This window comes from Strigops habroptila, chromosome Z (assembly GCF_004027225.2).
Source record: "Strigops habroptila isolate Jane chromosome Z, bStrHab1.2.pri, whole genome shotgun sequence".
In the NCBI taxonomy this organism is placed as follows: Eukaryota; Metazoa; Chordata; class Aves; order Psittaciformes; family Psittacidae; genus Strigops; species Strigops habroptila.
In genome coordinates, this window is record NC_044302.2 from 68,841,329 (window position 1) to 68,856,859 (window position 15,531).

The 15,531-nt window shown below is 36.9% G+C and overlaps 1 protein-coding gene across 9 annotated transcripts in view; it reads left to right on the plus strand.

Annotated features, from left to right (window-relative positions):
- The window catches only part of NFIB (nuclear factor I B), a 169,764-nt gene that overhangs the window by 107,635 nt on the left and 46,598 nt on the right, over window positions 1-15,531 (plus strand). For all 9 annotated transcript variants that reach the window (XM_030512274.1, XM_030512277.1, XM_030512275.1 and 6 more), the window contains exons 4-6: window positions 2,137-2,205; window positions 4,322-4,442; window positions 6,219-6,337. In XM_030512274.1, coding sequence (XP_030368134.1) covers window positions 2,137-2,205; window positions 4,322-4,442; window positions 6,219-6,337 — 309 coding nt within the window. The remainder of the gene's footprint in view (window positions 1-2,136; window positions 2,206-4,321; window positions 4,443-6,218; window positions 6,338-15,531) is intronic.

Sequence of the window (15,531 nt, forward strand, 5' to 3'; positions counted from 1 at the left end):
GAGAAAGGAAAGATTGCTATTGTCAGAGAAATTATTAGTGTTCATCCAGTTTGCCCATTCTTGGGTTAAAAAGTGAAAACTGAGAAAGAAGAGAAAAAGAAATATTAACTTTTCGCAATTTTTTATGGTGTGGGTTGCAAAGTTATGTTAAATAAAGAAGTAAATATTTGAGAAGCCATGTCATGTTTTCATTCACACAAAATACATGGAGAAAGGGTGCAAGAGAATTCAGAAGATGAAAGAGATAGGCTGTTACTACTTACAAACTGCAGACGAGTAAGGTTGCAGGGATGCCTGCAGAATCTAGGTGAAGGATCATAGGAGGTGAAGAAGTAATGGATATGGAAAGAAGATGTTGAAAATTAGATGGACAGTAATGTGAAAGGAAGTAAAGAAATAACAGAGGGAGATCTGCAGAGCTACAAGTGGAAATGAAGACATGCAGGAATGTCCTGTGAAGTGATTTTGATTGGAAGATGAGGAGATGATGGCATTGGCGTTAACATCATTCAGGATGATTCCATGGGCCTATGGTGCTCTGCACGCCCACTGCACTTGTTCCTGGGTTGGCTTTTCAGCTGGGAAAGGCTGACATTCACGTATAAGTGTAACAGCATAACCTTCATAACAGAGATGTCAGGAAATGTGCTCAGTTCCATGCACTCACATTCTTTCAGTTGAAGTTGTTAAGTGCCTTGTTTATACCTGCACTGGTAAATTATACCAGAAGTGCTGGGTGAGGTGACTCTGTGGACCTAGTAAGATTGCTAGTAAGCAGTGAAAACTGCGCTTATTGCCTCTGCCCTCCTTGTTTGACCCTGAAAAGTAAGTAGAGATTTCTCCAGATGTACCAAGGACAGATCTCTTAAGTGAAGTGTACTACTTTTACAGTCACTTTTCTGATTACAGTGGCAGTGTTTTCTTAAATTACTTAAAGATGAAAACAGTAATTGCCTAAAGAAACCTAAAGAGAATAGTACTGCACCATTCTTTTCCAAATCGGTAAATATTCCAGTAGGTGCATTTTTTATTTGTTTTGTTAGACATTTAGAGTGCTTTTACTCATTCAAGCATTTGAAACAGAAAATTGTCAGTGTATTTCCAAAAGAAAAAAAAAGTTGTGTTCATTCAGAAAAGGGACTAGAGAAACCACAGTAAGAAATTCATAGTGCGTCGTCTCACATAAAAGCAAATAAGAAGGTAATACTGTTGGAGCAGCAATGTGCACCAAGTATAGATCTAAATATTTCTGTTGGTAAATTGTTGGCGTTCCTACCTGGAAGGACTGTGATGTCATGTAATCCCAAATTGAGTCAGGTCAGCTTAAGCAGTGATTATTGATATAAGACTTCCACAGAAACCTGGGTTTCTCAGCTCCCTTTTGATAATGTTATCTAGTTACATTGCTGAGGTAAGTCTTGATTATCAGTTATTGTTTCACTGCAATACTCCAATTTGTGCCTGAATTTCATGGCAGGAAAAGTGTATCATATACATTTATCTTAGAATAAATAAACAATACAAACCCAATAATAGATGGTTTCTTTAACATAGGTTTCTAAATATATAATTCAGCATTTACACAAAAACCCCAACCACTAAAGAGCTCAGCTGTTTTGCCCAGTTCCTACTTTTACAGGAAATAATAGTAAACTCCTCATCTGCCTCAGACATGATGATGTGATAATGGAGGTGGTAAAGTCACTATTAGCAGGGCAAGAGTTAAGTAAAAATCTGTTTAGCAGAAACGTATGCAAGGACAGGACTGCTCTATGGTGCAGTTGCTTAGTCCTGCTGATACAGTCCTTAGTTCAATACTAATGTAATAATTGAAGATACTGAAAAAGGAAATAGATTTTAGACATTTTCTAGATGGTTAGCTAGGGACTTAGTATATTGTCTGTTAGTTTTCATACACACATAAAAATTTTGCTTTTTCACATCTCTTCAGGATTTTTTGCTCCTCTGCCTGAATTTCAGCTCTCATTAGATCCTGTGATCACATTTCAGTGTACTTTGGTCTGTGTATTGTAGTTCTGGGACTCTTGATACTGTTGTTACCTGGTGTGTAAACTTATCTATAGTTATTTATTAATCTTCTCATTACACTGATTATGGTATTGTGATTTTTTTCAGTGTACCTTGAGGACAGTTTTGTAAAATCTGGAGTGTTCAACGTGTCAGAACTTGTGAGGGTGTCCAGAAGTAAGTTATCATTTTCATTTAATCATTTACAAAGCCTGCTATAATCAAGCAAAGGTTTTTTTTTCTGGAAATTTGTTTTTCTTCCCAGAATTTGAGATGCATAGGAAATGCCTATAACCACACAGATTTATATCTTTGACCACAGTATTACAGTTCATCTTGCATGTGTTTTTAATAAAATAAACAGAAATCTTCTTTTTTCTCTTCGATATTTAAAGATCGAATCAATTTATGTGTCCCTCTGCACAGCTTAATGGACTGGTATGTCAATAAAATTACCATACATAAGAAAACCTTCTGTTCGTTAGGCTTGCTTTTTTTTAAGGTTCTCTTACACATCCTTGGATTTTGCCAAATTATCTAATCATAATTTTAGTTTGTTTTTTAATTTGTAGCTCTTAAAAAGAAAAATCACAGCATGGATGTAAGGGATGACTAGCTTAATTTATTATACACTAGTGTTTCTTTTACTTGTAGTGCTGGCTGTAACTGAATTTCTAATTACATTTGCTTGTTTTGGCATCAGAAGAGTTATGCATATAAACGTGGAAAAAAAAAAGGTAAAATACAAAAATAAAAGGACAGGTGAAGCTTTTATTGCAGAAGGAAAACCCATAATGAACATAAATAAGATCTGTTTTGTTGAAACCTAAGAATTTGCTGTAACAGGGCATAAAACCCGCACATATTTTCATTTGACTCTGCTTTCTGAATGCTTATTTTCTCCGTATCAACACTATTAAAGTATTTCTCTTAAGACTTCATTAGGAAGTGAAAAAAAACCCTCAGACTTGAAAATTATAGTTAGAAGTGTCTGCAGTGGTTATACCAACATTATAACAACTGAATGATCCAGTAAAATCTCTTTTCTGATGAGGTGAGAAAAAAAACAATGAGGCGCAAGCTTCCAAAACTGTCTGTCCAAATTTGCACAGGAATTAATTCATGCCAGGTCAGGATGCTTGAAGAATTTAATTGGCGAGGCTCAAGGTGCATGTGTGATTTAATTTGCTGTGGTCAGAAATTAATATTTGGCAACATTAAAATTGTGTTAAGTCCTTCAACAAAATTGCCATCCTGCAGTGTTAGGACATATTCTATTTTGTACTTGCTGAAGTTACAGCTTTCCTGGTGTAGGAGGCTGAGGATGTGTGAAATACAGCTTTCTTTTAGTTGTCAGGTGGTTAAATAAATTTTAAAGTATCAGGCCATTCAGATTAAAAAAGAATCAATATTGTAGTTATGTTATGAAATTGTACCTTCTGCAGCTGTTATACACAATATACTTCTAATAATAAACTTTAAAGCATGTGGTTTCTGTGGGATTTCTCACCATGCATTTGTTTAACCTCAAGCCGCAACAGAGTTGTACTTTAACTGTCAGGAAAAATACAAACCTTCAGATACATTACACAACATGCAATTATTCTTTTAAGTGCCAAAGGTAGTTAAAATGCACAATGCACAGACAGTGAACAAAGGTAAATACACCACAATATGTAACATATAATTTATTCTTGAAATGCCAAGGTGTACGGTACACAGACTCTGTAAGGAGGTGAAGATAACATTGAGTGTGTGTTTGTATGTAGAAATACATATGCAAAGCAGTACCTGTGGCACTGGTGAAAGAAAAAGGAGACAGCAAACCATGCTGTCAGCACAGAAGACTATTGTTAATATAAAAGAGTTAACATTAAGGGAAAATGAGTTTATGTGTCCCTGAGTTTGTTCTTTTCATTTATTTCAGTTCTTTAATGAATATTGTTAGCTGTCCTTACAAACTCTGCCTCATTCATTATAAAAGTCCTTCTACAGAAGGCTGAACTTTGTGCTGAGGTTTGTGTTACCTTTTTCATATTGATGATTCTGGGTTACCTGTTATACAAAAAATATGTCTGAATAACTGCTAAGGGATTTCTAGGGACTGGGGAAGATACTTCACTTTTTTAGATATATAAACATTGATAGAACTTGTTTGTACTTTGTTTCTGCAAGAGGCAGGAAATTAGATAAATGTAGTAGCATCTTGATGTTTTTCCCAGTGCTAAAAATGAAAAGATGGCTAAAAAGATGGAAGAATATATTTGACTTGTTATGATGATGTATTTTTCAGCACCCATAACCCAGGGAACTGGAGTGAATTTCCCAATTGGAGAGCTTCCGAGCCAGCCATATTACCATGATATGAATTCGGGTGTAAATCTACAGAGGTCCTTGTCCTCTCCACCAAGCAGGTAAAAATTTGAAATAAATGCTAAAGTGAAACCAGTTTTAATAGTCTAGGACAAGCAATTCATAAATACTGTCAGCAATCAACTATTTTATGACTTTCCTCTGATTTTGTGAGTTAGGTTACCTGTGTACGTTACCATAATCTAAATACCGATATCTATATTACAGATTTTGTAATTTGAAGCAGTGTCATTATTGCCTGTCATTGCTGCTGATCTTGAAAATTATAATAACTTTTGTCAGGGTTTGAAGTGCTCATAGAATCATCTGCCAAGAGAACAGCTACTCATCCTGAAACTGCTGCAAGAATGTCGAGCAGCTGGGAACCTGCTGGCAGGGGTCAATGACACAGGGCAGTTGCACACACAAAGGCTGTTTTAGAGGGCTACCTCTTGGACCTCCATTTTGAAAGATATGTTGGGACAGATACGGTTTCCTGTGGAAAAAGCATTAGGACATGTATATAAAGATGTCTTCATTGGTAGCATCACCTCAGCTCATGAAAGTATGTTTCCTTCCTCACCCTTACAAGGGGCATTTCCTAGCACAGTAGGAACAATGAGGAGCATGTGAAGTAGTCATAGGCTTTCTATTTTTTCTCAAGGGTCTCCATGTGCCTGCTACAGGCAGTTTGATCTGAGGAACCTTCTTCTTCCTCACTTTGACATGCTCCCTTCTCCCAACCTTAAAAAAGCTGACATTCCCTCCCTCAGAAACAGCTGGTGGGCCCACAGAGGTGGAGAACCTGTTGTGCCCTCCTTCTGACTCCCAGATAATGTCCAGTCTGTCATGTCCCTTGGGACCCTTGCTTTTCTGAAAGCGCCTGATGCACCATGAAATGATAAGCACTATAGGACCTCACATTAACCCATGTTTCTGCACCTCAGTGAGTCAGGAAATATCTGCACAGTGTGATAGGGTTTAACAGGACTGCTAGGGACTGGGGTGTTTTTCCACCAGCGTCTGGTGCTTCTGAGTTGTTTTGCTCATATTCCCTGTTTCATTCCACTGTATTTTCAGCTCGGCATTTCACCTGCTGCGTTTTAGAAATGGATGAGTTAATTCCCACAATGTTGTCCTAACAACAATAATAACAATGATACCATCACCACCATTAAAATCTTCACACTGGTTTTCTTTGCCAGTCAGCATAACAGCTTCAGTATACATCGTTACAAAGAAACTTGACTCCCTCCACTGTATTGAAATGTCCACTGATTTTATATAGTGGACTTGAAATGTGGGCCTTTTGGTTTTTTTTAATTAAAATAGTCTGAAATGAAAAGCCTTTGGAAAGCTTAGAATTTTGCCCTAGTGAAATAACAGTAAACTATATTTTTTCCTTATTAACACATTCAGAATATTTCCTGGTTTACCTTGACTTTATCAGTAATGGTTTTCCAGTGCTTTGTTTCGCTTTCATGGTTTCTGTACAGTGTTTAACACTCTCATGACACAACTTTTCTTTGGTAAATTACAGGAACTGGTTTCTTGGTTGGTCAGCCAAATGCTGGTAGACATTTATGTTACCCATTTATGCCATCTTTAAAAAACTAAATAACATAAAAAATGCAAGCGCATGCCTGCATTACGTATTATTAAATAAGATAATCTGCGTAAGTTAATGTAAACTTTAATATCCACTTTTTTGTGCTTCATATGCTTGAATTACTTTCTCTTTTACTTTCTATTGAAATATTTCTTGAAATCAAAGCAGTCTATATTCCATTAGTAGCTGCGTATCGTATTCATTGCCAAATCTCACATTATGTCAACAGCAAAAGACCCAAAACTATCTCCATAGATGAAAATATGGAGCCAAGCCCGACAGGAGACTTTTATCCTTCTCCAAATTCACCAGCTGCGGGGAGTCGGACATGGCATGAAAGAGATCAAGGTAGGTAACATGGGACTATTTTACTTCGAAGTATATTCAGATATACATAAATCTGTGCATCTGCCTTTTCATTACCACAATAAAATGACGCCATTTTAGAGGAATAGTTTTTCTGTCTTGTATGTGTATTTGCTGGTTTCATAAATGTAGTTATAACCAGCAGTCAACACGATATGGTGTAAACAACCACATAATAATTTTTCCATCTGGTCACTGCCTTATCAATAATTTGAAAAGATGTGTGGCAAATGAGGTACTTGATACTGTGAATGCTGTGATCATCCCAGCAGGATTTTGAGTACAATGGTTTCAAGTAAAAAGCAAAACATCTCCATACTGTGTCTGGGTCAACATGAGTTTGCTCAGTTTTTGTTTTTCCACGACAGACTGCTGTATGTGCATTTAGTCCATACGGTGTGACTCAGAATAGGTCCAATAGGATTTTTCTGAAGAGCCCACATGTACCTCTGTGGGACTACATCCACATGTTAAGGGTGGTGTTGTGGTTTGGGTTATCAGAAGCAAGGAATATGTTTGTATGGAGAATAAAGTTATGGCTGTCAAAACAGTAAAATTAATTGTCATAACTGTCCCTCATGTAATCCTGATGCTTTATAAACCTAGATGCCCTCATAGTCTTTTCTTTCACCTTTGTGATGTGAAAATGTGCTTAAACTCATGTGTATTTGAACAGTGTTGGTTAATGGATCCTGTGGCTGAGGTACTGCAGCTATTTGGAGAGTCTGGGAAATGTACAGCAAAGTATGCAGAAGTGAAACAGAGGAAAAGACATGCCGTTGCTTCCTTTGCTAATTTTCCAGTGTTTGCCCTCCTTTTCACTGTCCACTGCTCATTCTTACTTTCAGATCTTCAGTAACCAACTGACCCTTTGGCCTTACCTCATATTTAGATTGGTTTAGTCTTCTTTTTTTTTTTTCTTTTGCGTGTTGATTTTTCTCTTTCATCCCTGCGTGCAAGGTAGCATGTGATGGGTATTTAATTTAACTGCCTTTTATTTTCAAATTTTTGTTACAGTTGGTCTCCTTTTAATCTGCTTCTGCTTACCCTTGATCTGTGTGCTCATCATTAGGCTATTCCTCTCACATGATATTACTAGTCTTTCCTTCATTATTTCTCTTGTGCTTTTTGTTCCTTATGGAGGCCCTGATATTTTTTATTTCCTGTCTGTTTGCATTTGCTCTTGAATTTAAAATAGAAAACCAAACTTGCCTGTGGCTTTGCATAACCAAACTTAAGAACAGCAAAATAACAATTCTACCGGCCAGAATCTTCCTGCTTGTGTGAAATGTTTTCCTCTGTGGCTGTTACCTGACACTTTATTAGGATTTTTCCTAAAAGACAGGTTTGTACCTCAATTTTTGTGCTTTTCAAGTAAATGTTTTTTGCAGCTGTGGGGAAAACAGCCCATAGTTCCTCTCTAAAGTGGTCACCACATATCCCCACTTGTGAAATGAAGTCCTTTTGTTCTACTGATTGAACTGTAGGGACTTCTAAGAAATGCAGTGCTGCATGGACAGCTGAGCCTAGATGCTGCTGACAGAGCCTTTCACAGATGATCTCTATAGTTCCTAACTATCTCAATTGTGTTTTAGCTCTTGAATCATTCTGCTTGCAACTGACTGTGCTCTGGGAACACTGGATTTATTCAGTTTTACCAGCCTTCCTCATGTCACATTTATGACTAGTGAACAATGTTATTGTTCAGATCGCTTTAGTAGATTTACAATAGGCCTTTACTTAATTTCTTTGGCATTGAGTAGCTAGACTTCTGGACTGAAACAGCCTTTAATTCTCTCTATATGTTTCATAAACCAGAGAACTCTGAAAGATGAGAAAGAGAACAAAAGAGATAGATGTGGATCAGTGTATTTTATTTTTGCTTCTTTTCTTCATTCCTCCCTGAAAATCCTGTTCTCTAGCTCTGCTGGGCCCAGTGAAATTTTACTAGAACCCTGGCAGAGAGGTTGTCTTTGAGACACTATGAGGGATCTCGTTTTTTCTGTCCTTAAGATATTCTTCCATTTCTGCAGAGGGACAGATATACCATTTTATGGTCTGAAAACCATTATATTGGGGGAAGAATAATCTTTCTGCCCCTAACCGTTTATGTTTGGCTGTATTCACTTTCTGAGGTTATGCTGCTGCTGTGGAAACACTGTGAGGTTCTGGTCACAATACCTATCCTTCATACTTGGCCTCACTGGAAAGGGGTATTTGGTAACTCCTGGCATATTTGTTCTGCTGCAAGCTTGTTAGATACTTATCTTCATATTAGCATGTATCTGTGGAAAGCTTGTTTTGGATACAGAAGTCTTACCAAGACAGGGTATTTGTGAAAACCTATGCTCTGTTTCCTTATGCCTGCAAGCACAAAGATAATAAAAATAGAAGTTTGGACGTGGTTTCTATGCCAGAGAGCTCACTGGTACTACTTCTCTCTCAACCACGGAGATCTGTGTTTCATATAAGGTTAGGCATAAATCAAAAAGAGAAGCCATTTGGGTTCACATTTGTGTTCATCCAGTGTCGCCAGGGGATGCTCATGCAGTCCCAACAGGCATTGCTTTTCCAGGCAGTCTCCAAAGGTCATCAGCACCAGAAATATGAATCATACCACAGTACCCACAAATGAGAATATGCAGAGGTATCATGTTTATTGGTAAGTAGGTTCTCTTTCACTCTGATGCAATTTTGACTTTTCTAAGAGAAAGAAAATCAGAAATAGGGTTAATATTAAGATACAGCATTATTGATTTCAGTTTCATTGTCTTTTGTTTTTTACCTGACAGAACAAAGTCCCTAACTTCTGACCTGTACTAGATCTAGTTTCTTCATCTGTATACCTAAGTTTAATGTATTTTCATAGAAATAGAAATTTTCATGGATTTGAAAGATTCTTTTGTCATGAAGGCTTTTCATATCTTTATTTAGCTGCATTTCTAAAGTAGCAAAAATGAGATGCCTGGTAGTTTGGAACTAGAGATAGTCACAGCAAAACGATAGCTGAAACGGGTTGGAATAAAATAGTTAGGAGTTTCACAGGTGTCTGAGGGGTATCTAACCATTTTGATAGAATTAAATAAAGATTAATGGGTAACATAGAATCACAGAATGGCTTGGGTTGAAAGGGTCCTTAAAGATCATTTAGATCCAACCCCACTGCCATAGGCAGGGACACCTTCCACTAGACAGATGGCTCAAAGCCCTGTCCAACCTGACGTTGAACGCTGCCAGCGATGGGGCATCCACAGCTTGTCTGGTCAACCTGTTCCAGTGTCTCACCATGCTCACAGTGAAGAACTTCTTCCTGATGTCTAATCTAAATCTTCCTTCTTTCAGTTTAAAGCTGTTCTCCCCTCTGTCCTGTCACTACATGCCCTTGTATAAAGTCCCTATCCAGATATTTTATCGTCCCTCGTTAGACACTGGAAGCTGCTCTGAGGTCTCCCCTGAACCTTCTCTTCTCCAGGCTGAACTAGCCCAACTCTTTCAGCCTGTATTCAGGCTTTCATAGCAGAGGTGCTCCAGCCCTCTGAGCATCTTTGTGTCCCTCCTCTGGACTCACTCTAGCAGGTCCTTCGTATGTTTGGGGCTCTAAAACTGATCACAGTATTCCAGGTGGTGTCTCATGAAAAATATACTGGATGAACAAAATGCGACAAATAATAAAAATTTGCAGTGGGGTGGTACAGGTTGGATCAAACTACCATTGCTGTGGAAAAGAAATATCATGTAGTTTAGTAGGTAAGTAGACATCAGGAAAGGAGTCATTTTGTATGAGTGACTCTGTTGTAATCCTCATAGCTTCTGCAGCTTCTTTTCTTTGCAAGCACCATTATGAGGGGCAGGAACATGACTATACGAGTACTTGTAGGTTAGCCAGAAATCTGTCATTTGTGAAACTAAGGAAAAGAAATCTATCCCAGTTCCAACAAAATCTTCTGCACATCACACTTTACTTCCAGTTTTAAACCTCCAGACTTTGTACTTGTGCTGTTATCTATCTTCTTCCTCTTGTACTACTTCCAAAAATGTTTTGACAAAATTTCCAGATGTTGTGTTTTATAGTCTATTTTAGTGGAGTTGGAAGATGTATGTAGTGATGTTGTAAGATGTTTAAATATATAATTCTGGGCAGAAATAAGTAAGCGTATCTGAAAAATAGGAGCTTTAGATGGCATAAAATTGGTCAAAACCGATCTACAAAGGGTTATAAGCAATGGCTTCATTATCCAGTCCTGTAGTATTGTTATGCATGTTACTATTCTGATATAAAAATATTAAAATATTCCCTAATTAACCAAAATTAGTATTAAAAATGAATTTTTATTTATATTTATTGAAGTCAGATTATAAATCCTTATGGAAGGAAAGAAAAGCTTGGAAGGTACGATACTGTACTGGAGGTTTACCTCATTGACTTGCAAAAGTTTGTGACTATTCTAAAAATATATGTAACCAAGAGAGTATGTGTAATATTTTCAAAACCAGATTAATAAATAATACTGTGGATTTGCAGTGTTGTTTTTGAGTTTACATACATTCAATCACTGTGGGAAGATTTTGTAGTATGTGCCATTACTTTTGCTGTGTTAAAATACTTAAACTCTATTTGCATAACCAAACTAAAACTCTATTTGCATGATATTTTGAAGCAGGTGTGAGGTCTTACTGCAGAGCAAATAGGCAGGTTTATAACTGCAAAGATTTCTCCCAAACCTTCTTTCTACCAGTAGTTTTCCAAGTAACTAATCGTCCTCCAAAAATCCCAGAGCCTAAGAAAGTGAAAAGTGGTCTCTGAGACTGGTGCATTACTTAAAAATAGAGCCCTAACATGACAATTAGCAGCTCAATTTCTGTGTCTGTTGTCAGACCCTATGGAAGTTATTTGTTCTCTCCTGTACCTCATTTTTTCCAGTTGAATGTCGTAATAACTTCAATAATATCTAGATCATATCTTATATTTGTACCAACTGGAAATATATTTAGATTTAAACAGTAGTTTGCTGTAAATCTCTTGCAGTCTTCCTTTTTCCAGGTTGCTGTTACTGGATTCTTTACATTTTTCTCTATTAAAAAAACCCCCTTGAGTTCCTGCAGTAGTATAGTAATACTTCTTGAAATAGATGGAAGTTGCTGCATGAGTAAATTTGCTAAGTGTTTTAGGAATTTTGTACAGTAAAAAAAAAAAAAAAAAATCACCTTTCCATTTGGAAAAGGAAGTTATTAAAAACATAACAAAACTAATGACTAGTGAGTGGATAAAAAATAGGGAAGATCTAGTAGGCTAAGAACTGTTGGTGAACATCTTGATTTATTAACTGGTAAGTGAATCAGATACTTTTTCCTTAACTCATAAGGAGACAGGAATAACAGAAGAACAGAGCACATTGTGGGAACTTATGGCTTCCCTTCTAAAAGCTAGCTTGACAAAGTGCATTAACATAATTGCAGACAATTTCAGTATTTTTCCTTGAGATCTGTTTTACAGTATTACAAGACTGTGTATATTGTAAATAAAATACATGCTGGTCATGATAAAAGTGGAGATATTCATGTGGATTTCTGTAGTAGTCAGGTCTCTGGAAATATCGAATGTCAATATACAATGAAGTGAATTTTAATTTTACGGTTTCTTCATCATGTTCACTCTCTTACACCTCACCCACCTCTGCCAACAGTCAAGAATCAAGATGCCAGCATACCATTAAAACTGAAACAGCTGGTCCACCTTCCCCTGTTGATTGGCCAGCAGCTGTTGGACCCTCTATTTCTCAGGTCCCAACCCCCTTTGTTGGATACTCCTCATCTGGACACTTGTCCTCGTTTGCTCTCTCCCCCTCCACTGGACATTCCTTCCTCACTGGGGTCCTTCCTGATGGCTTCTTCCTTTTTGGGCCTTCTTCTCATCAACTGTCAAAGATGGATGTTCTTATTTCTGAAGTAAGGCAACTAAAGGAGGAAATAGTTGATGTGGTCCAGGAGCTGAGAACAGTAACAGATCACCTTGGCTTTTTGGTGGCATGTGTTGGACAAAGTTCAGGATTTTTTCCAGCTCCCAGTGTTCCTTCTCCTAATGCGTTAGAAACTCGTAGTCTCCACCTAACAGATAAATTCTTCTTGCAAAGGTTTACCTTGATGAATATCTGTTAAATGAGTTTTTGTGTTTTTGGCTTAGTCTGTGTTCTCAAAATCCTTGTATGTCAAATCATGTTTTAAGCAATTTATGTCTTGTTAGTGATTTCTATTACATCTGCCTTTGTATTTTCTCTTATTTCAAAATACTCTTTAGTCAATGTATACACATATACACATACATATATATACACACACATATACCTATGCATACCTTATGGATCTATTTAAATTTTCTGTTTTTAACTAGTACAATGGGTGCACAGTCGTCAAATGCTTCCATTTGATAAGTTTTCGTAACTTCATATTCATAATTTAAGAGGTACTTTTCACCAAGAATAACTTTTCAAAGTGCATTTCCAGAAGTAATTCTTAGCCATATCCTGTTGGCTATGAAAGGTGGCATCAAACAATAATAAACAATAGCATTAGAAAGGAAGAGTCGCCTTAGAGGCTGGAAGTTGGGTTCTCCTCTTTCTTCCTGGTTGCAGAACAAGCCATTGATAGTGTTCAATGAATGGGCATTATGCCTGCTTGTTAAAAATTGGTAGTTCTGCCATGACAGCTAAATTTTAAATCAATAGGGAATTAGTGTACTTTTTGTTTCGATAGTGGCAATTTTACAAGAAAAACTCCTAGTACATAAAATAAGTTAAACATTATTTTCATAAAGATTAAAAGTGCTTTCTTATTCTTAGAGCTTGAAAGGCACTAGGTATAGAAAAATAGGTAAAGGAGCTTTCAAATGCTTATTTAATTAAAAAGGCAGAGAAAGAGGAATAATTCCATAAACAGGACAGCAAAAATATTATCTTAAGTTGCTTGTACGTCAGAAGAATTTATATTCTTCATTACTGGATGTGAATGGTGTTAAGTATATGTTCACTCAAAAAATAAAGCAAGAGAAATTACATCTGTTTTTCTGTGTTTAGAATAGCTTTAGACCAATTTTCAACTTGTTCATGATTATCTTCAAATATTCAGAGTAGCAGAAGAGGAGGTTTCTACTCTGGGCAGAGCAGGGACCTAACTTGTCCTTCAGCCCATGTACACTTCAGTTTCTGAGTGAATGAAGAGTAATAAAATGTTTAGAAATACAGACAGAAAGACAAATACAGTAGGAGATGCAGTAAGAAACATTCAAAAAGGTTTGCTTCTTTGCCTTCCTGGAAATGGCTGTTATTTGCTCAATAAAGTCACTGTAAAAGATCTCATAACAGGTTCTTTGTCTTTTATTTTGACTCCTATATTGTGGCAGGGTCTATTACTTAATGTTTTCCATGTGTGATTACTGACTTGAATACACTCGAGGCTAGCATATGCATCTCTTGTGTACATCAATGAAAGATGTAAGTGCAAAAGGACATTTTTCTTACACGCATAGCACTCATTCTGTGGTGAGCTATATACTATGGCAACATCCTGTTACCTTGATGGTGACGCAAAAGGTCTTGAAATCAATGATAAAATGCATGTCTTAATGCAAGATTTGGCTCAGGAGCTACAACATGTAATTGTTCTATTCCAATGTTGCTGAATAAGAGATTTCATAAGTATATTTGAAACTGATTAGCATCTATTAGAAATTGTAAGATAAGTACTATTCTGTATGACCTGACCTATGTGGTGCAGAGTATCTTCAGTTCCAAAAGTATAGGTATTTAGTACATCATGCATTATAGGTGCCTGCACTGACATTTTTTCCCAGTACATCTGTGGTACATCCATGAGATGGAAAAAATAAATTTAGCCCACATACTGTAACTTTTTTTAGGCACCTCTCCTTTTTGTCTTGATTGATAGATTCTTTGTTTCTGTTCTGTATATACAGATACATTTGAAAAGATTCTTAATTACTCTTTTTAACTGCTTTCATATGAACTGTATCAAACTTGATCAATGTAGTATATTTCAGTGTGAGTTAATGATTTTATCTCAGTTCAAAACCATTCCCCAGATGAATCTACAATTAAATTAATATAGAACATCTATTAAACCATCCTAAACTGTTACCAGTAGAGACTGTCATAAAAATAAAAAGGAGATGCCATAACCTAAATGCTTCTAAATCATTTATTTTTTTCTCAAATGCCTCTTTAATCTTACTGCATTAGAAACTGGAAATGCTTTTCTGACTTTTGCAGTTAAGTTTGCAATATTGATTTCGTTTTCTGGCCAACGTCTTTGGATTCTCAGGATTAAAGAGATGTTGTAGCTGGGCATTTTTCCTTGGTGTTTAGATGACTTGCTGTAGGATAATTTGATAAATGACTAAAATGTACTTAAAGTCTTTATAATTTGTTTGGCTTTTAATTAGATTTTCTCTCAGTCTCCCATAATGGTCACAGCTATCTACTGGAATCACATCTCTTAGCAATAATTCATAGATGATGAAATGGCCCAGTCTGTTTCTGAAGTGTAAAGTTAAATAAAAAGGTTGTTGAGTACCTAAAGAATACTGTAGCTGCTTAAAGGGTATTTGGGGCGTCATGTGGGCTTGTTAATGGCAGTATATATGTTTGTTATAGTACATCCTTTGTAGCAGCAATACTGTATTTTGTTCTCATGCTTGTTATCTCTGTTTCTAAAAGCAGCCTTATAACTTGAAGTGCCTGCTCCATGTTTAAAAGGTAGCTACCCCACTGAGCTCTGAGTTACTCCTAAGTACTTCCCATATGACATCTGATGGGCTGTACAGGTACAGAGGTGCTTGGATAAACTGATTCTCAAACTGTAGGAAGAAGGGAGGCAGAAGGCGCTGAAGAGGGGAAACCTGTCACTCTTGCTGTTGGCCCCCTGTGTCACTGCAGGGCTGATGGAGACATTCTCACCTCCCTCCAACAGCAACAGCCAGCTCCCCATGACCTCTGTGGTGGCACCTGTGACTTGGGGGTCTCCCAGCTGGACAACGCTTCTGGTATGAAGCATGTGGGGTGAGAAGGCTGGCCAACTTTATGCCAGCAGATCAGTGCATGGGAAAAAAAAGATATTTTTCTCATCACAAGAAACTGTGAAGGTATAGTAACATGGTCATGCTG